Source organism: Dasypus novemcinctus, chromosome 7 (assembly GCF_030445035.2).
Source record: "Dasypus novemcinctus isolate mDasNov1 chromosome 7, mDasNov1.1.hap2, whole genome shotgun sequence".
Lineage (NCBI taxonomy): Eukaryota > Metazoa > Chordata > Mammalia > Cingulata > Dasypodidae > Dasypus > Dasypus novemcinctus.
The window spans coordinates 5,640,615-5,662,720 of record NC_080679.1 but is presented as its reverse complement, the minus strand read 5'-3'; the positions used below and the strand labels follow the sequence as shown (position 1 = coordinate 5,662,720).

The 22,106-nt window shown below is 42.9% G+C and overlaps 1 protein-coding gene across 2 annotated transcripts in view; it reads right to left on the bottom strand.

Annotated features, from left to right (window-relative positions):
* ILKAP (ILK associated serine/threonine phosphatase) overlaps positions 1-22,106 on the bottom strand; it is a 47,564-nt gene that overhangs the window by 1,899 nt on the left and 23,559 nt on the right. The window contains exons 2-10 of one of the 2 annotated variants that reach the window (XM_004465286.4): positions 16,839-16,904; positions 16,307-16,363; positions 13,411-13,530; positions 11,957-12,083; positions 9,742-9,848; positions 9,219-9,312; positions 8,904-8,991; positions 6,474-6,595; positions 1,180-1,299 (exon numbers count right to left, since the gene is read on the bottom strand). In XM_004465286.4, the coding sequence (XP_004465343.1) occupies positions 1,180-1,299; positions 6,474-6,595; positions 8,904-8,991; positions 9,219-9,312; positions 9,742-9,848; positions 11,957-12,083; positions 13,411-13,530; positions 16,307-16,363; positions 16,839-16,904 (901 nt within the window). Of the gene's footprint in view, positions 1-1,179; positions 1,300-6,473; positions 6,596-8,903; positions 8,992-9,218; positions 9,313-9,741; positions 9,849-11,956; positions 12,084-13,410; positions 13,531-16,306; positions 16,364-16,815; positions 16,905-22,106 lie in introns of both variants that reach the window. The other variant, XM_058299790.2, reaches the window with a different exon arrangement.

Below are 22,106 nucleotides of genomic sequence, written 5' to 3'. Positions count from 1 at the left end.
CCAGATTCACCAACTTTAACACTTAAAGCATGGAATTTTAAATTAGGCAAGAAGTCAGAAAATTAAGAGAGAGGCAGGAAAGTCGCTGATCTACCTGGGGGCTCCTGGCCCAGGCATCTACAATTCAAGCTTTGTGCCTGCAGGGCTGGGAGAGGCCTGGGAAAGGCTGCTGGAAGGAGTCTGTACAGACTGTCCCCTTTCCAGGAGCTCTGGAATGTGTGAGGAGGTGGCATGTGTTTTGCTACAGGGAACCCAGTGGGCTCTCTCCATCTCAACCTCCAGCATTCCAACCCTCAGGAAAGTGGCTGAGCTAGGCGAGGGGACCCAGGGCCTCTTTTGTCATTCTCCTGCCACCTCCTTGCCTCCTCTAGAGAGAAAGGAGATAGTTCCAGTCACAGGAGGAGGAGGCCAAGAGCAGGTTTCAGGAGGCGTGCATTCTTGAGCATTCCTCTATTCTCTGTTCTGCTACTGCCTCAGTTCAGGCCTCTCCACAGAGCCAGGGTTAAGGCCTCAGCTCCTCATGAGCCAGTCTTGTGGTTCCTTCCTGACCCAATCTACAAATCCTTTTTAAGAGCTTCCCTTTGTCAGGCATGGTGTCTCAGCTTTAGGCAGCTGAGAATGGGAGCTGGACAACTAAACAGTTTCTTTCCAAATCTTCCTTGGCTCTGCTTAAAACCTCCCATGATTCACCACCAAATTATAAGCTATACTTCAAACTCCTCAGCACTGAATTCAGGGCCCTTCACAATCTGCCCCCAAAATGCCCTGCTGCCATTCCCCCCTCATCCCATGAGTGGCATCTAACCCATCACGCTTCCACCCTTTCTTATCTGAATGTCTCTGTGTTTAGTCCCGTGGCAGAAAAGCCCTTCTTTCTCCAACAGGCAAATCTCTACCACCCTCACGGATAAAGCCTCCCAGAGCACCCACAACCCTGAGAGGAACTGAACCAAATTATTCAAATGTGTGGACCCCACATTTGTGCATTTTCTGTACATTAAAATGAGCAGAAATCACATTTTATCTCACCACCCACCTAGTATAAGGACTGAAGACAGCGCTGCCCACACCTCCTCTGCTCATACCCCACCCCCAGCAAAGGTTTATTAGACAAATAGGAAGAAGTCAGGAAGACAAGCCAGCCAGTGTGTGTGTACATACCCCCCGGTAGGGTTTTACCTGTCATTGGGGGTCAGCTGGCAGCGCCTGATATCTGGCACAGAAGTGACCCCACAGCGCTTGTACTGCCCATCACCAATGGAGCGGGACACCTCCAGCACACCCAAGACACGCCCATCCCTAAAATAAAGGAAACATGTTCAGACTCCAGCTCAGAGGTAATGGGTTCACTGCACCTGGAATCTGAAGAAATGCTCAAGGTCATCAATGACACTGATGCCCAGCTGCACAGATAGATGGTTACGACATCCCCTGTAGCTGCAAAGTGGCAGTGTTCGACCCACTGGTTGACAGGACCCAGGCCAAACGTGGAACACTGCTAGTGCCTAGGCCCACAGCCCACAGGCTGACTGGACTGGACTGGGTGGGTGCTCGGTGTTGTCTGGCTGGTAATTCAAGCCTGCAGCAAGAGCTAAGGATAGGTGGAATAGAGGGATGTTTTTCATTTCAATCAAACTGCCTTGGGAAAGTACCTGAAAGTTATGATCCCTAGATTCAGAAGCATATTTTCTTAAATCAGATATGGGTGTGAATCAGAAAAAAGGAAACTGGATGGGACAACACTGGGACTGCTCCTGTGGATCCCAGTGCAGGAGAACTAGGCTGCTGCCCTGGAATATTGTGTCTGGATTGCACCTGGAGGGGGTTCAAGGAAGAGAAAAGGAACAAAGTACCCCCAGTGTTCTACTTGAATCACAGACCCTACTGTACGCACCACATTTGCAAACATCAGCAAGGATGATTCCAATTTTCCGAGCAATTTCAGCATCCATGAGTTTTTGGCTACTGGCCACATGTTATGGCAGACAGTTCAGGGGATGTTTTAACAACAGAAGGGCATTCCAGAACCCTGTAAGAGTTGGAACCTAAAGATGAAGGCTGGACTACGACAGCCGACACCTGACACAGCAAAAGACTTGGAGGCTACAGAAACAGGGTCTGCAGGGCATTTAGACGTCAATCATCAAAGCCGGCTCAAAGCACTGAAAGCACAACCTCTGGGCACTCCAGCTGAAGTTTGTGGCTCTGAAGAAGCTCGAGTTTTCTGGAAGAAGCTTGATGATATCACTAAATTGCTCAGGGGGCTCAAGGAAACCCCTAACAAACACCTGAGCACCAGATCCCCCCACCAATGTGATCTCTTATGCCCCTTGTACAGAGAAATGCATCTTGCTGGACAAGTGACCGATAATCTTAAAGAACTTGCAATAGTAAGGAACTCCAGGTGATGTTATAAACATATATGGAGTTCGGAAAGCAATGGGGATTTCCATTCCTACACATCGTAGAAAACAACTTTGTAGATTTAAAGGTTTTGAGGAGTCTAAAAAGACTGATAGTGCTAAATGCGGCCCTGGGGGAATCTGAAACTAACGAGTCTTTGATTATAATGTACATTTTTTTCATTCTTAACTTGGAAATGCTTTCAGAGAATATTAAATATGTATAAACTGTGTTTTTAATTAAACTTTGGAACGAAACTTTTTTTTTTGGTACCAGGACTGGGGATTGAACCTGAGACCTCATATGTGGGAAGCAGTGCCCAGTCACCAAGGCAGATAGGCTCCCTGAGTTGGCCCTTCCATTTGTTTGCTTGTTGTTTGTTTTCTTGTCCTTAGGAGGCACTGGGAACAGAACCTGGGCCCTCCCGTGTGGGAAGCAGGAGCTCAACTGCTTGAGCCACATCCACGCCCCAGAACAATTACTTGTAAAGTTCCAGAGATTGGACTTCTATTAAGTAATAAAGCTGAATTTGGGACTCAAAAGAAGGAAAAAAAAAGGACGTCAGAGTCAGCTGCCACTGGCCACATCTGGGATAATGGGAGCAGCAAAAAGCACCATGACTCCATGACAAGAATTAACAGGCTGAACAACAAAAAAATTCATTGGTGCACAGTAAAACACAAGGGAGAGAGGGAGGGAGAGAAACAGGAGTGAGGAAAGCAAACGAACAAAAAAAATCCACCCTAATTTCCAATAGTAGGTGACTATTTTCCTTTGTCAAGTGGCAATTAAAGGAAGAACTTAGATAATTAGCCTGTTTTTTTGTGCTTTTTGTTTTAGAAGAACCTACAGTTCATCCCTATTGAAGAGGAAAAGCTTTTCTTTGCAGAATGCTTGCTAATAAACACAGAAGGAATCAGTTAAATAATCATCTTTTGCCCATACCTAATGAAATTTTTTTTTCTCTACTCCCCCTTTCCCTCCCCAGTTGTCTGCTCTCTGTGTCCATTCACTGTGTTCTTCTGCATCTGCTTGTGCTCTTGTCAGCGGCACCCGGAATCTGTCTTGTTTTTGTTGCGTCAGCTCCCCATGTGTGCAGCGCCACTCCTGGGCAGGCTGCACTTTTTTTGTGCTGGGTGGCTCTCCTTACGGGGCACGCTCCTTGAGCGTGAGGCTCCCTACATGGGGGACACCCCTGCATGGCAGGGCACTCCCTGCATGCATCAGCACTGCGCGTGGGCCAGCTCACCACACAAGTCAGGAGGCCCTGGGTTTGAACCCTGAACCTCCCAGGTGGTAGGTGGAATCCTAACCATTGGGCCAAATCTGCTTCCCCCTAACGAAATATTTGATTCAGGCAAGAATCACTGGGAGGCCGAAACCATCAGGCAAAAGGCTGAAGGGAACCAGCATATTCATAAGATATCAAGTTCATCTCCCACAGACTGTGCTTTTACTCTGAAGGGATCCGGATGTTGCCATGGCAACCAAGGGGCGGGACTCAGCATCACCAACAGCCAGGTCAAGTGCTTACTGAGATGACAGACTAAGGAGTGAAAGGCATTCTCCACATTTAATATAAAATGTTAAAAACATCAAATCTGAATTGAGGCCTTAAGACCTCACTTCCAGTGAAAGGAAAACAATTTAACTGACATCATAAAAGAATAGGTAAATCCAGAACGTAGGTGGTCCTACTCAACAGCTGGCCTCGACTAAAAATGGGTGAAGACCAGGGGGGAAAAAGGAGACGTTCTAGATTAGAAGATGTAGAACCAACATAAAGTGTTAATGTGGACTGAATCCTGACTTAAGACAAAGACATTTTGGGGACAACTGGGGAAATATGAGTATGGGCAGGATATTAGATAAGCTAATATAACCATAATGAAATACTTTCTTCTTAGGTGTGATAATGGTAATTGATTATGCTGAGGTCTCTCAGGTAATATGCCAAGATGCCTGCAACTGACTTTCAAATAGTTCAGCCTGACAGACACAAAGACACATACATACATAGACAAAGCAAATAAGACATGTTCACTGCTCAATCTAGGTAATAAAGAAATTCTTAAATGTCTGTTTTACTATTCATAAGTTTTTTCTGTAAGGTGGAAATTTTAATAGAAAAAGGGGAGAAGAAAAAGTCAGGGGCCACCAGCCCTGGCCCCTGACAGGAGAGCTGGACCACAGCCCCGCTCTGTGCTCAGTAGCAGAGCCACCAGCCACTGGCCAGTTCCACAGCCAGGTCAGCTCACACCATCAAAAAAGACCTCTAAGGCATGTAAGTCCCGCTCTTAGTGAGGGGGGAACTAGGAAATAGGAAGTTAACTACAACATGGCTGACTACTATCAGCCACAGGACGGTCAACACCAAAGCCTCTTTAAGGAGTTCAGGCCAAGTGGAACTTTAAAGCCGTAAGATAGGGCAGAAATCAGGGTCCCCTCCTCAGGCATCAACTTCCAGTGCTGAGGACAGCAGTCCCACAGGACAAGGCAGGCAAAAAGGACGGCCCACGGCCTGAAGCCAAGCTACAAGCACATCACTGCTTATGCAAACGGCAATTACCAGGACCAAAATCACCTTTTACCCTGTCAGGAGCTTTTGAACAAACTCCAAACACACTCAAATTGTGGCTCTCTCCAGAGCACGTACTGCACTACTGGCTGGAATCAATGAGGAACACTAACACTTCTCCAAATCAGTAAGGGAAGAAAGGTAAAACTTTAAAGGACTCATGACTATAGTGACAAGACCTTTCATCTCCAACAAAATACAATTTGAATGGTAAACTAGAAAATGAATCAGAAAATACATGTGGACAAGTGACGATGCAGAGCCTTTGAAGTGGAATTGTCCTAAAGCCTAGAAGACTGATGATAAGAAAAAAACTCTTAAAGACACCCCTCTCCCCCAAAAGACTCAAGCCCTCTTTAGTTGCCTTAAAAAGAGACGCGGATATCAGCCAGAGCAAGCTAATGGTCCTCAAGGATCAAAGAGAGCAAGGGAGGGGCGCAGGTGCGGCGCAAGCAGTTGACCACTTGCCTCCCACAAGGGAGGTTCCCCTGGGTTTGGTTCCCAGTACCTCCTAAAGAAAACAAGCAAACAGATGAGGGAGTCAACGTGGGGGAGCTGATGTGGCTCAGTGGTTGAGTGCTGGCCTCCCACATATGAGGTCCTGAGTTCAAACCTCACTCCCAGTACCTTAAAAAAAAAAAAAGGGAAAACAGAATTGCTGAAGACAGAGCCAGTGAAGTCATGGCACTGTGTGTTAAAGAAGCTGTTTCACAGAAAACCCAGAGACAACACATACTATGAATACTTACAGTCTTAATCACTTTAGATTTTCTCTCTGGAGCATTCCCTTAAAACTGAAGCTGTAGGGGGAAACGGACTTGGCCCAGTGGTTAGGGCGTCCGTCTACCACATGGGAGGTCCGCGGTTCAAACCGTGGGCCTCCTTGACCCGTGTGGAGCTCGCCCATGCGCAGTGCTGATGCGCGCAAGGAGTGCCGTGCCACGCAGGACCCGCGTAGGGGAGCCCCACGCGCAAGGAGTGCGCCCGTAAGGAGAGTCGCCCAGCGCAAAAGAAAGTGCAGCCTGCCCAGGAATGGCGCCGCCCACACTTCCCGTGCCGCTGACGACAACAGAAGCGGACAAAGAAACAAGACGCAGCAAATGGACACAGAGAACAGACAACCGGGGGAGGGGAGGGAATTAAATAAATAAATCTTAAAAAAACAAACAAACAAACAAAACTGAAGCTGTAGTGACAAATGCTACTATTTATGTAAATTCCAAGGCACAGAGGACAGGTTTTGTCCTTTATCAAATTTAGGGGGCATGTTTCTCGTACATACATGTTGCCCCCTTTTGGACACAGCTACCACTCCCCAAAAGTAATTCCTGCACTTCATCGGTTTTAGACTTCAGGCCATAGAGTCTCGTCACATCGAGGACAGCGTGGCATGGTAAGTTCTGCTCCTCAGAGGCCGCAAGGACGCTTCTACAGCAGACAAGCCCCTTCCCCACAGCAGCTGCTGGTCCCCAGGCGCCCTCTCCCTGGTTACCTGACATTCCCTCCAGCCTTCTGTATTCTCATTCGCTCTTCATACTGGGTTGGATTATGCTCTTTGCTGAGGCTTAAGGCTGCATGTTTTTGACTCTCCTCATTGTAACGACACAGGATTGCCTGTAAAGAGCAAGATTTTAACAGTTGGTGAGTGCAGCACCTGAAGTTACCAGCTGAAGAGAAAGGCTAAGAGTGGAGTTTCAGATTCAGCTTCCTGCCAAAAAACTCCTAGCAAATAAAAACAAGTTCAGAGGATCAAGCATCAAAAAGATGACAAGTCACAAGGTGGTGTTATGGGAAAGAAGCCCTAGGTTTTGGGCTCGACTCTCGTGCAAACTTTGCTGGATGACCTTAGCCAGCCACTCACCCTTTCTGGGCAGTAGTCTTCTCATCTATGAGACAAAAGGGAAGCACTAAATAAATACCAAGGCTCCTTTTGGGATTACTATTCCCTGAGTCTACAAGAGGCAAAGGTGAGGGTGCGCAGGCCCATTTCCGTGTGCTCCTACCACCTCCATGAGGTGCACTTACCACATCTACAGGGGAGGAGGCTGAGGCCGAGAGGATAAGCAACATGCCGAAAGTCATACAGCAGCAACAGGACTCAACTTTGGGCCTGACTCCAAAACTGAATTTTTGTTTTTGTCAGTTTTACTCAAGCTATTTCTTTTAAATTGTGGTAATGTATATAACATAAAATTTTCCATTTAAACCATTCTGAAGTATAGAATTTGGTGGCACTATTACATTCACAATGAGCTACCCCAAAAAGAAATGCTGCCCTTTAACCAATAACTATTTCCCCTCCCCATTGCCCCTGGTAACCTCTAACCTATTTTGTCTCTATGTATTTGTTTATTCTAAAATATTTTAGATAAGTGGAGGAATCATATATTTGCCCTTTTGTGCCGAGCTTTCTTCACTCAGAATGTTTTCAATGTTCAGCCTTGAACATGTTAGAGCATGTCTCAAAAGTTCTTTCGTTTTTACGGCCGAATATTATTCCATTGTATGTATTTACCATATTTTGTTTATCCCCCCATCTGTTGAAGGGGTGTTTCCACCTTTTGGCTACTGGGAATAATGCTGCTATGAACAAGTATCTGTTGGAATCCCTGCTTTCAATTCTTTGGGGTTAATACCTAGGAGTGGATTGCTGGGAGATATGGTAATGCTATGTTTAACTTTCTGAGGAACCACCAAACTGTTTTCCACAGCAGCTACATTACGTTACATTCCCACTAGCAATGCACCAGGGTTTCAATTTCTCCACATCCTCCCTAACACTTGTTGTTTTCCACTTTTTTTAACAGTAGCCATCCAATGGAAGTGAAATAGCATTTCACTGTGTGTGTGTGTTTTTTTAATGTTACATTAAAAAAAAAATCACTGTGGTTTTGATAAACATTTCCCTGATGGCTAATGATGTTAAGCATCTTTTCTTGTGCTACTGACCATTTGTAATTTTCTCTGGAGAATGTCTATTCAAGAGTTTTGCTCATCTTATCATAGGGTTTTTTGTTGAGACTCATGCTATTTTTTTAAGTCACTAGAGACAAAAATCTACTAGATGAGTAGAAAGCAAACCCCACTAAAGCAGGGGATGACATCTGTCACGTGCTCACTTCTGTACCCACAGGTCTGGCATTCATTTTCTTCGATACATGACTAAATTACCCTAAAAGCAATGGAAGTAGGGGCCACCTATCTTCAGGTCTAAAGATGGGGTTTAAAAGTAGAAAGGGGAACTTTTGTTACTGTGACTGCAGAAGGTACATGTAGAGGCGCTGGCTATGACAGTGGAGTTAAAATAGGGTCCCTCCAGGGGAGAAGGGACTGATGCCAGTCTCAAGGGACACTACCTGAAGGCTGAAGAAATTCCACACAACAGTGACTGGGCACACAGATTGTCACTGGTGGGAAATAATACCCTGGATTTTCTCCCTTGGCCATGTGGACTGAACTTAATGAGTGAAGGACCTAATACTTTGCTAGCTATGGCTTTTGAGTTATTCAGAAACCAGGATGATTTGAGTAGTGGGGGTTAATACATCTCACTGATTGTCTGAGATCAGAGAAATGAATTTAAAGAACATTAAAATTCTGACCCATGATACCATTCAGACAGAGTATACACACAAAAGAAAACATGAAAAAGAGAAAAAAAAAGAGGAGGAAGATCTGGGAAAACAGCAAAAGAAGTCTGTCATAGGAAGTGTTTCCAGGGAACCAAGTACCTGAAACTTATCTGCCATTCCCCTACAAAGAGGTCCTGAAATTAAACTGCAGTAGAATACACTGCAACAACCCCACAAGAAAAGACTGTAACCCAGCCATCACCATTTTAAACACATTCAACCAGTTCCTGCCTAATGTTTCCCCCATAAAACATGCTACTATCTAAGTGGATGGATCCGAAGCCACGTACCCGACTATCTCCAAGGTTGGCAATGTAAAGAATGTTGTCTACAGCCAGAACACACGTTGCAGTGGACCCATCTTTCCAGGCAGGCTTCCTAGGGGAAAATACACCAGAAATACAGTCACCACTAGCAAGCTAGCACTTTACCATTTCCTTGCTACTTCCTTTTCTTCAGATTCAGATGTAGCTCATAGTTCTCAGAGCCTACCCAGGGACAGGCCCTTTTAGGACAGTGAGCATTAGGATCAAATCACATCGGAAGACCCTCCATGCACGAGAACACACTCTCCCCCACTCTACTTCTTCTTTGGTTATACTTACTGGCTCGAAGCTTGTTTAAGGAATTCTTCATCAGTATGCTTGAAAGTATCCAAAAGGCATCTCTTCACGGTTTTCTCTACACTGATTACATCTCCTAAATGGAAGAAACAAAGAAAACAAACACTCAAAGAGGGAAGATTATCCTCTTCCCACTGTCATTTTGGTTTTAGATTGTTACCCACTACTTGATTTGTAAGATGACTAAAAACAATCTGCATTTCCTCACCTAGAAGACAATGCCATTTGTGTTTGATCTCACTAGTTTCCCAAGCATCAAAGATGCTGATGTGTATCCAAAGACAATTTAGGAGAGGTGCCAATCACTCCAGAGACGTGAGACGGACCAGGCCGCCACTGCATGGCAGTCACAGCTGGAGTCTCCAAGCCCACAAATCTCAGCCACATTCTTTTAAGAGTGATTCTTTGTTAAAGCCAAAATGATGGGTCTTTCTGAGTCACAAGTAATCACCCAAACAGCAAAAAAATCCAAATGAATATTAACTGATTTGGTTCTCCATTTCACCTTTAGGAAATTTCCTGATTAAGTTCTGGTGCAAATTCTGTGCGGCGAATTTTGAGGCTCGGATTCCTCCATGTCCGTCGAAAACAGCAAAATATGAAACCCGAGTACTGGAAGAATTGAGAGTCAATGAATTTCTCACAGCAAAGAAGACAACTCCCATTAACATGTTTCAAACTCATCTCAAACCCTGAACATTAATAAGAAGTTTTAAGAAAACCAATCGCACCGCCATGAAAAAGAAATTGTTTAACATTAAGATAAATATTTAAGAATTTTTTCACAGCATTTTAAAACTCAGTGTTAAAACCTGCATTTGTTTCCAAATCAAGGCAACCTGTCACATCTCTGATTTTTCACTGAATATATAAACTGAAATTCAGAATTTTTCTATTTAAATCAGATTTAGTTTTAAGCATTAACACATAAATAATTACTGATACAAGACAGTCACAAATATCTCTAAGAGCAGGGGAGAAGTTTCAGAATTTTCACTCAAACTGTGACCAATATCTAATTTTTAAAGCTTATCTTCTCAATCTTATTCCTTTTTTTAAAAACAGTATTTAGTGCACAACCACCCTGGTTGTCTGTTCTCTGTGTCTATTTGCTGCATCTTCTTTGTCCGCTTCTGTTGTCAGCGGCATGGGAATCTTTCTCTTTGTTGCATCATCTTGTGTCAGCTCTCCGTGTGGGCGGCGCCATTCCTGGGCAGGCTGCACTTTCTTTCACGCTGGGCTGGCTCTCCTTAAGGGGCGCACTCCTTGAGCGTGGGACTCCCCTACGCAGGGGACACCCCTGCATGGCATGGCACTCCTTGCGCGCATCAGCACTGTGCATGGGCCAGCTGCACACGGGTCAAGGAGGCCCAGGGTTTGAACCGCGGACCTCCCATGTGGTAGATGGACGCCCTAACCACTGGGCCAAGTCCGCTGCCTCAATCTTATTCCTATTCCTATTCCCCTTCCAAGTTTTGTCAGAAAACATATATGAAACAAAGTGGCATTAAACAATAAACCATTTTAAGAACAAAAGAATGACTATGAGATATTTACATTTACTCTGACTGCCTTTTTTTCAAACCTTTTTGAAATTCTTTTTCAATTTAGAACATCACATATCATGAGAAAAATCAATCTCACCCAGTTTATAACAGGTCTTATAGCCTGGTGTGTGTCAAGTGTGTTTTAGTGGTAGGCAGGACTTGCCTTCAGGGACTCTCCTCAAGTGCTGGCTTTAAAAGCCACTAAGGAAAACTCCTGATCTTGGTAAATGACAGCACTGCCCCCCGCCCCCACCCCTCAAGCAGTGAGTATGTCTAGAAAGGCCTCCATATGACCAGCCACTCTGAAGGGGCGATCGCCTCTCCTGGCTAGCCTTGCCTTCATGATTAGGCCTCATCGACGAGCCAGGGGTTCTTGGCCTTTTTTGGTCCACAGAACCCTTTGCCGGTCAGGTGAAAACCACAGACTGTGTGTTATTTAATAAATGTATCACACCCACACCAATACATCCCCACAAGAATAATGTCTTTTTGAAATTAAATTCAAGGGCATGGACCCCTGATTAAGAACCTATGGACTAGACAATGCCACAAACACTGACTCCAGCACACTCTACGTTAATGATAGACTGGGGACCACTTAGCATCCTACTTTCTGATTGCTTTTCCGCCATTTCTAAGTTTATTCAGAAGGAAAACTTTCACTCTTTCTCTTCCTTAATGCCATTTCAGCTTTTTTGTTCTCTCTCTCTGGGCAATGATTCCCCATACTAGCTTTCCCCATTCACTACTCACTCCTATCACTGAAAGCTTCCAACCCTTCTAGGTCAGAGTCTTCTAATCTTGTTTCCCACTCAGCAGGGTTTCTGAGTTTCAGTACTAATGATACTGGGGCTGGGTAATTCTTTGTGGTGACATGACCTGGGCATTTGAGGATGTTTAGCAGCATTCCCAGCCTCTAGTTACCAGTGCCAGTAGCAACGCCCCCAACTCTGTTGTGACAACCTAAAAATGTCCCTAGTCATTGCCAACTGTCCCCTAGGGGCTGGGTATATTACGATCACCCCCAGCTGAGAATCATGAAAATTAAGCAATTCAAATGACATGCCAATCTTTCTAATAAATAAAAAACCGGACACTCTCCAAATCTCTATTCAGAAGAGAGGACCTGACTGCTGACAGGCTCTTGCTGGGGCATGGACAGTCAACACTCACATGAGGGATGATGGGGGCCTACATTCCTCGGTGATGTCGTTCAAGATGACGTGGGCATCCTGCATCTCCTCCCGCTCGCCCTTCCGCTCAGCCACGTAGCCTTTCAGACCAAAGATCACTGAGGAGGCTGAGGAAAAGAGAACAAAAAAGCCAATACAAAACTGTGCCCTTCCATCTGGAAGCCCTAGTCCCAGAGCAAACGAGAGGGAACTACAGCTGTTTGACTCAGCAATGTCCTAATAGTGCAAAAAAACAAGCAGTACCCGTCAAGGCATCTCCCCAGCTGCATGTCTGTAACTAAAATCAGAGCACTGTTGGACAGGGCTGGTCTCTGAAAGGCTGAAGAGTGGAGTGGAGCATTAGACGACAGGTTAGTACAGAACAGGGTGGTGTTAAGAAGGCATTAAGTCAAAGTGTCAGAGCAATGAATGTGCTGTTTGTCTACAGAAGTGGGATTCGAATTGGGGGAAGGAATTACATCCAAACCTAGGCTTATCGATAAATTTAACAATTCCTAGTTTAGAGGAATGCAAGTCAGGCATGTGTCCCAAACGCCCTGTCAGACACACTGAAAACAGTATTTCCCACACTAAAAGCAGGTGAAGAATCTGAATGAATGGTAAGATTAGCTGCTTTTACTTTAACTGAGGAAGCAAAGGCTAAAGAAGTCCACTTTAGATGCAGATATCTGTTTATACTTAACTGAGAGACTAGCTGAATCTCATTTCTGACACCCAGAGCCATATAAATAATATAATCAGCACTTGCGGAAGAACTGTCCTGCTGGTAAGCATTGCACTCTTTATCTAAAGGCAGAGACAAGCTCTGTGGAAGACCACTGCTTAGAGCAGAGGTAGGGGTGGGCTTTTGCACAGACCTCAGATGCACCCTACAGCTCTTTCCTCTGAGGTAATTCCAAGAAAAGGACAAAGTAGTCTAGTGTAGTGAATGAAACTTTGTAAGTATTTCTCTTCAGGCAATACTTTTCAATTCTCTTTTCTACCAACTCTGACAAGTTACAAAACTGACCACAAATTTTATCTGCATTTTTCAGCCTCTGGCTCTATTGGAAGCTGCCTGCCGAGCTAAATCATAGAATTCAAAGTGTTAATCAATAGGAAATACGCAAAGGGAGGTGCCAGAGAGAAACCGGTGGTCAATAAACTAGCTGATCACTGCAGAGTGCTACAAGGAAACTATGTGGACTTTTTACTGTGGAGGAACAAATATTAGTTTTCTATCTGACCAAAGGAAGGGTCAGAGATGTACATGGAAAATAAAAAGGGAAAGAACGTAGAGGTAAACTGGAAATCTGTTCACAGCACACACCCTACCCACTTCTTAAATACAGACATAAAAAGGAAGTTGTCTAATTAGAAAGCTGAGCTTGTTTTTGCTCTGGGTAATTTTAAAATATGAAATCTAATACATTTGTTTTCAAACTGTCTGAAAACCTTTACAAACTTTCTTTTCCACAAGCTCTTCACTGCCATTCTTCTCTTCTTCAGAGGTTTTTCTCTTTGCTCCTTTCCCTTCATTCTTTACCATCTGGGGTATCGGAGTGGCAAGAGAACCTGGAAATAAACAAAGTAAAAGCCAGACAGAAAGAGAGCTGTAAAGAGCCAGAAAAAGAGGAACTGGCAGACCAGGCTCCAGCCCAGCCCTCTGAGGGTGAGGACTGCTCCAAGCAGGACAGGCTCACAGCACGCACCACGGCTGCTGCGCGGCCCTGACCTGCACACGGTGGGAGACCATGGGCTCTACACCCCGAGTCAGGCTGACCGTGAAATTATTTGAAAGAAAGGCTTCTAAGAGACAGAATTATACATACATATTTTTTGGGTTGTGGCATACTCATGAGGCTTAAGTCCATAGGCCTTTATTAATAAATAGGGAGGTTTTTCAAAATCTGCAAACTGACGTGTCCTGGGTTAATTAAAAAGTAACAACTGCCAAAGAAGGCTTAAAATGAGGTAAACTGTCAGGCTTTAAGAACTGTATAAACCCTGAATCTGTTCCACTTGCTGAGTGCAGAGTTTAACCTCAAAGCCAGAGCTACAGGCATCTGGGTAAGTAAGGTTTAGGTCTGTGTTTTGGAAAGAAAGATGCCTAGATTCAAATCCTACTTCTGCCCCTCAAAGAGGTGTGACCTCTTTTACTTAACCTTCTAGCTTCAGTCTCTTCATCCACAACATGGGCAGTATATGGTCCATCTCAGGGGGTAGTTTGAAAATCAATGGGGGCAAGAAATGTAAAGCAATTGCCCCAGTGCGTGGTATATCGAAGTGCCCTAAATGGCAGCAGTGTCATAGTTAGCAGTCTTAGGTGGCTGTCTACACTGAGGTATGAAAACATAATGCTCACTGATTCAACCCACTCTCTGCAGGCACTTCTGAGTATGAGGAAAAAGAAATAAGAAAAATGTCCCCAACTTCAAGAAGACTCAATTACTTACAAAAGGACAGATTTCTGCAACAGTATAATATACACATCCCATCCCACATGACAGAAAGTTTCACTGACGTTTCCAAATTATTATCTACTCAAGTGGTCTCCCCCTTAGCATTGTGTGACCTACTGTTTGCATTCCAGTTTTTCTAATGTATGTGTAAAAGTATCTTTCTTTCTTTTAAATTCCAAAACGGAAAATTTTAAAGCCTTGTTATTGACTTTAAATTTAATCACACTGTAGTCAGGGAATGTGGTCTGTAAATAAAACTCATTCTTTACTGGAACATACTTGATGGCCTAATACATAGTCAACTTTTGTAAGTGGTTCTTATGTGGAAAAGAATGTGTCTTCTCAAGAAATCAAAAATACTGGAAGCAAAATTTTATATATATATATACATATATATATATCTCACAAAAAAAATCAAGCTTGTTAATAGTGGCATTGAAATCTTTTAAATCATTACCAAATTTATTGTCTTTTGCCCTACTGTAACTAAGAGCTATGTTGACTCTTCCCTTCTTTTATTAAATCTGTAAGGAACCTTGTTTGGACACATTCGCTTTCATTACAACTAAGAATATTATCTTTACTGGGAAAGTTTCAGGCGACACTGTAACTATGAAAACACTATTTTTTTTGGCATGGGTTCAAAGCCCTGAAAATAAAACATAAGCATTCTTAGGCAAGATGACAATATCCTTCCCCCCAAAGAGATGTTAATACCTTCTAAAATACAGCAACTATACTAATTTCATCTGCACTCTCTAGACCAGTTCTAATGATTTTATGATAATGAATTAATAACACCCAAAAAAAATCTCGAAAGGCATCAAGTTTTGTATTTGACAACATAAGGCTCTATAGCCAAGAGGGGAGTCCGTGTAGCTCAGTGGTTGAGGGAGATCTTCCCACACAGGAGATCCTGGAAGGAAAGGGGAGGGGGGGAGGGAAGGATGAAAGGCTCTACAGTCAGAAGGTAACTGCATATGAAACAGTCTTTCAGCACCACCTCACTCCCAGGGAATGTCATGTAAGAGGAAGTTCTCAGCAGATAGAACAATTTGTAATTATAACAATAGTGTGGAGTTTGCTCTCTTCTTCCATTCTACTTAACTGGGACACCAAAAAGGAAAGTTAAACATTTACAGGAGCTGGCAGAGCCAATATTTAATAGGCTTGGCAAAAATGAAACCAAAATCAATAATTTGAATCTTGAGGTTATACAGGATGAATTGAAAAATAATTAGCTACAGTCTTGAATTTCAAGAAAATTCTTGCACATGGTCTATGTACCAGAATCACGAAACCAGTGTGCCATTCAGACTTGATTTCCTTAAGATCAAGAGTCTTTCCTTTTTTAAGGAGGTATCAGAGATTGAACCCAGGACCCTCATACATGGGAAGCAGGCACTCAACCACTTGGGCAACATCTGCCCCCCCACCCAACTCTTTTTAATATAAGTGGCACAGAAAACCTATTTATCTTTAGGGGCTCAGGGATATAAAATATTTTTGTTAACTACATTTCATATAATCAGAACACTTTTTGATATATTTTGGTCTGGCAGGAGCATATAGCAGGAGAACCAGAATTATAAACTCTGAGATGAAAAAAAAAGTTAATAAAATTTGATGTAAATTACTGAACTTTTAATTCTTAAAGTCAGTTCCAACAGGTTGAATTCCAAGAAATGAAAGACAATCACCAAAAATTTGTGTGGTACTAAAGCATCTCCAATGAATGCTTCCACCTGATAGTTCCTATTTAATTTTAATTAATCTTTTGCTATAACATTTTATGTCAACCTAAATCCTTTTGAAACCTGTAAAAGTAAAATAGCACATATTATTTCTATGAGCAACTTAGCTTTACATATTTTTTTTCTACCACTTACCTGAATCGCCACTGCTGGCAGGTGGAAGATCATCAAAAAGCAAAGGTCCCCCTGATCCTGAAACACAGCAGAGCACTTAGTGAGCCAAGAATGACTGCGTGAGGCTTAAGTTTCAGAATCCATCCCACCAGGATACCTTTGCAAGGTCAATGAAATTAATTCAAAACTTTTGTGTCAATCCAGTGGCAACTCAAACTGTAGTAAAATACCTTGAACCTACTTTGTTTTAATGCCCTGTCATTTCAAAAGAAACAGAAATCTGCCTTAAAAAGTTAAATTGTATCTCAACTAATAAAGTAAATACTCAAGTGAACCAGAGAAAACTGCTCAACACTTTATGCAGTACTTCTCAGGGCTAGCAACTAGCAGATTTTCTGCCTTACCTGATGCCATGGATTCAAAACTTAAGACAGTCCAACACCTAAAACATCTGTGTGTTGAAAATGGAGGAAAGGGAAAAAGATTGAGACAACTACAATCCCAGGATGAGTAGAGACGTTGACACACACCTGGGAGAGCCTGAAGACTGTACCTGAGTCAGTACTGCTGGCCGGAGGGAGATCATCAAAGAGCAGAGATCCTTTCTGAGTTTCATTCCCTAAAACATGGAAAACCTGTTTAGAGCGAACATGGTCACAGTTTCAGATGGATCTTCAGAGATCTTGGGTTCTCCCATGCTTTGCAGTAAGTTTGCTAGTAAATTCAAATTTTCTCCTCGTTATTGGACAAAGCTTTATTTTAAAAATATTGTCCTTGACAGCTATGGCTGATTCTCATTGCTGTGGGAGTTATGTTCATATGTGAACAATGAATTAGCAAATATTGAACCATGGGTCTTAGGGGCTATATAGGGTTAGGTTCCTATGAGCCTTTGGTCACAATATTTTCATCAACCAATCAATACATAACCTTGTTTTATGTGTGTTTCTATTTAAAGACACCTATTTAATAGATATTGACTCATTAACGCTGAACACACAGTTAACAGCGCTATATCTCATGCATAAATGAAGCTTATCCAAAACATGTATTTTCTCCATACATCATTAAGAGCCTTGTCACTCTTAGGATTACTACCCAGCATGTCAGCACTAGACTTGGAAGCCATTTTAAACAGCAAAATCACTAACACTAAAAAGTATAAAATTTTTATACACTAAAAAGTATAAAAATGTGAAAAACATGCCACTAAATCTACTATGATCACTAGAAGTAACATATTAAAAGAGAAAGAAGCAGTTATAAGAATCAGCTGTCTTCTACAAGAACAGATATTGAAAAGGCATTTGCAAAAATGTAAATGAATACCACTTTTCTCACTGCTTTAAAGTTTCAGAATTTTAACTGTTTTTCATTAAAAAGTCTTATTTATGTTAACATGTAAAAATATACACATACAGACCAAGAAAAGGACACTTATTGACAACATACAAGCTGAAACAAAAGGGGAGAGCACTGCCTTATTTGACATCAGGGCTGGGAATTGCCATCTGTGAACTCAAATTTTTCATTGCTCTGCACAGGTCCTGAAATGACTGCTAAAGCACCGTGACTTCTGATTTTAGCGAACAGGTAAGTTTGCAAACATAGAATCCACAAATAATAACAATCAACTATATTTAACATGGACATTTGTTTCCAAGTTACAGGCAACATAAAAAGAATGAATGATGAATGAATGATATTGCAATGATCATTTTAAGAGCCATCAAGGAATTTGAGGAAAACAAATATTTTTCTTGATAATTTTATCACTGAAAGCATCAAATATTTAAAAATGTTTCTTTAAAAGACAATCCAGAAGAACCAGCAAGATGGCGGTGGAGTAAGTTGCTCTTAGAGTCACCTCCTGCTACAGTGTGGCTAATAAACCCCCAGAGCCATCTGGAGCAGGCCGAGGCACCTGTTTCGGGTCTCCAGAAGGCCAGAACAGCATTTTGCAACATACTTGAAGGAACAGAAGGAGGACACTGACCATCTGCAGAGAGGACTCATAAGTAGAGTGCTCCACAACACGGAGGCTGGTGCCCATCCTCCAATGGAGGCACAAACTGCCAACAGAGTTGTTCGGTGCCTGGAATTGAAAGCTCCACTTCCCCAAAACAGGGGAGGAAGAAATGATTGGGCACCAATTTCAGCTACTGATGAAATAAATTCAATGAGCTAAAGTATAATCCTGAGAACTGCTAAAGTTTGAGCCAGTCAGAAAGATGCCAGGAGCTGCCATCTTAACTCCGTGCCTTGCACGAGGGGAAGCAGGACCGACTGAAAATCACAGCACTGGTGGGGACTGGCTTCTTTCCACTCAGATCAGATGCAGCTCTAGCCTAGGCCCCAGCCCCATCTCCAGCAGGGAGGAAGCTGCGGGGACCTGAGCCAGCCTCTCCAGGAAATTACGGACCAAGCTGTGGAGGCTGGTGATTATCCCACTCTGACAGCACAAGCCCCCCCCCAAGGAGCTATTCTGTGGCTGAAATTGGAAGCTCCATTTCCCCAAAACAGGGGAGGAGGGGATGGTAGGCTGCTGATTTAGGCTACTGATTGGTAGACTCAGCTGCTGGCTAAGAGAAAACCCTGGGAACAGCTAGGGTGTGAATCTGTCCAAGTCAGAAAGAGGCTGGTGGCCATCCCCAGATGAGGGAAAGCCAGGCTGACCGAAAATCAGTGATGGGAGGAACCATTTTCTTTAACCCAGATTGGCCTGCAGCCCTAGCCTAGGCTTCAGCCCTGCCTCTGGCAAGGAGGAGGCTGAGGAGCCCTGCACCAGCCTATCCAGGTAACTGCAGGTACCTTTGGCCGGCACAGACTGAAAACCAGAAGTCTACCTGGGCAACTGTGGGTATTTTGGACTCGCACTGCATAGAATGCTGCCCACACTTGCAGCTCCATCCCCACCCCAGGCAGAGGAGAAAGGGGCATGAAGCTTCATTACCCTCTCTGGGCAACTACAGTCTAGGCCTGCACGTGGACTATTCCACATAGATGTGACACTGTCCCTACTCCTGGCAAAGGAGAAAGTTGGAAGAAGCTTCATCAGTCCCTGGCGCAATGAGGGCAGCTTGAGGCTCCACAGCTTACAACAGCAACTACATGCTTGGCTCCTACTGCACAACCAGCAAGAGAGAAAGGGCAAGAAGCCCTAAACTGAAGAGAAAAACTGCACCCAGAATAAATACTCTAGTAATCCAGATGCAAAGACACCAACAAAAAATTATAATCCGCACCAAGAAACAAGAAGCTATGGCCCAGTTAAAGGAACAAGATAAGCCTCCAGATGACATAAAGGAGTTGAGGCAACTAATCATAAATGTTCAAACAAATCTCCTTAATAAATTCAATGAGATGGCTGAAGAGATTAAGGTTATTAAGATAACACTGGATGAGCACAAAGAAGAATTTGAAAGCATGCCTAGAAAAATAGAAGATCTTATGGGAAGGAAAGGTGCAATAAATGAAATTTAAAAAACATTGGAATCATATAATAGCAGATTTGAGGAGGCAGAAGAAAGGATTAGTGAGCTTGAAAAAAAATGGCCTCTGAAAATGAACATACGAAAGAACAGATGAAGAATGGAAAAAATTGAACAAGGTCTAAGGGAACTAAATGACAGCAAAAGGTGTGCAAACATACATGTTATTGGTGTCCCAGAAGGAGAAGAGAAGGGAAAAGAGGCAGAAGGCATATTTGAAGAAATAATGGTAGAAAATTTCCTAACCTATTGAAGGACATAGATATCCATGTCCAAGAAGCAAAACGTACTCCCATCCGAATAAATCCAAATAGACCAACTCCGAGACACATACTAAACAGAATGTCAAATGCCAAAGACAAAGAGAATTCTGAGAAGTGCAAGAGAAAAGCAATGCATAACATATAAGGATATCCAATAAGATTAAGTACTGATTTCTCACCAGAAACCATGGAGGCAAGAAGACAGTGGTCTAATATATTTAAGACACTATAAGGGAAACGGACTTGGCCCAGTGGTTAGGACATCCGTCTACCACATGGGAGGTCCGCGGTTCAAACCCCGGGCCTCTTTGACCCGTGTGGAGCCGACCCATGCGCAGTGCTGATGCGCACAAGGAGTGCCCTGCCATGCAGGGGTGTCCCCTGCGTAGGGGAGCCCCACGCACAAGGAGTGCGCCCTGTAAGGAGAGCCGCCTAGTGCAAAAGAAAGTGCAGCCTGCCCAGGAATGGCACCGCCCACACTTCTCATGCCGCTGACGACAACAGAAGTGGACAAAGAAACAAGACGCAGCAAAGAGACACAGAGAACAGACAACCGGGGGAGGAGGGGAATTAAATAAATAAATAAATCTTTATAAAAAAAAAAAAAAAAGATACTATAAGAGAAAAACTTCCAGCCACGAATTTTATATCCAGCAAGACTGTCTTTCAAAAATGAGGGCAAAATTAGAATACTCACAGATAAACAGAAACTGAAAGAATTTCTAAGCAAGATCCCAGATCTTTAGGAAATACTAAAGGGTGTGCTAGAACCTGAAATGAAAAGATGGAGAGAGAGGCCTGGGAGAGAGTCTGGAAATGAAGTATCATTAAAAGTAACTACGAGTGTCAAAGGAGTGGTGAAAATAAAATGATAGCGAAAACTCAAGCAGTCAGGAATAAACTTAACCAACGATGTAAAGCATTTGTATTCAGAAAACTGCAACCCAATATTAAAAGAAATTTAAAAAGTCCTAAATAACTGGAAGAACATTCCATGCTCATGGATTGAAGACTAAATATCATTAAGATGTCAATTCTACTCAAATTGATATATAGATTCAATGAAGCCCTGATAAAAATTCCACCAGCATTTGAAAAAAATTTTTTTGAAAACACAATTAGCAAATTTATTTGGAAGGGTAACATCCAGAAACATCATAAAAGGAAAAGCGAGCCCTCATCTCCAGACTTTAGATCATGGTACCAAGCTATAGTGGTGGGGACAGCATCGTACTGGCGTGGAGACGGATACGTGGACCAGTTGAGCCAAACTGATGGCTTGAAAACAGACCCTCACATATATGGTCAAGTGATTTTTGACTGGCTGGTTGGGCCCACACTGCTCGGGCACAGTCCCTTCAGCAAAACGGTGCTGAGAGAACTGGATATCTATAGGCAAAAAAAGAGGGGAGGACCTCCATCTCACACTTATCCAGGAATTATCTCAAAATGGATAAAATACCTAAAAATAAAAGAACCATAAAACTTCTAGAGGAATTTGTGGGAAAATATCTTCAAGACCTGGTTTTAGGTGGTGGATTCTTAATGGAGATAAGAGAAGGACTGAGATGGACTACTGATGTTTAATGTATGCAGAAGTTTTAATTAGCTTTACTCTAAAAGTGTGGAATGTATAGAATGGATGGTAAAAATAGTAATAGCTAGTTCATAAATAGGGATGTGGCTGAAAATGTTAGTCTAAGGATGTAAATGCCAATTGACAGAATGCTAGAGAATAATCTAGGAAACGAATAGCACAGTAAAAACCAAGAGGCGGATGAGAAATGTGCTTGATGGTACAGATGCAAGAATGTCCTTTGTGAGCTAGAGCAAATGAACATCACTACTGTAGGATGTTGGGAATGTGGAGAAGCATGGGAAAAATACAGCTGGAGTGACCTATGGACTGTGGATAGTAGTAATAATATAGTATTCTTGCATCTATGTGAAAGATGTACTGTGTTGTAATGAGGCAGTATGGAAAATGTGAGCCAAATGTACACTATGGACATGGTAACAATCAGATGATATTATCTTACCTGTAGCAAATGATATCCATAGCAAATG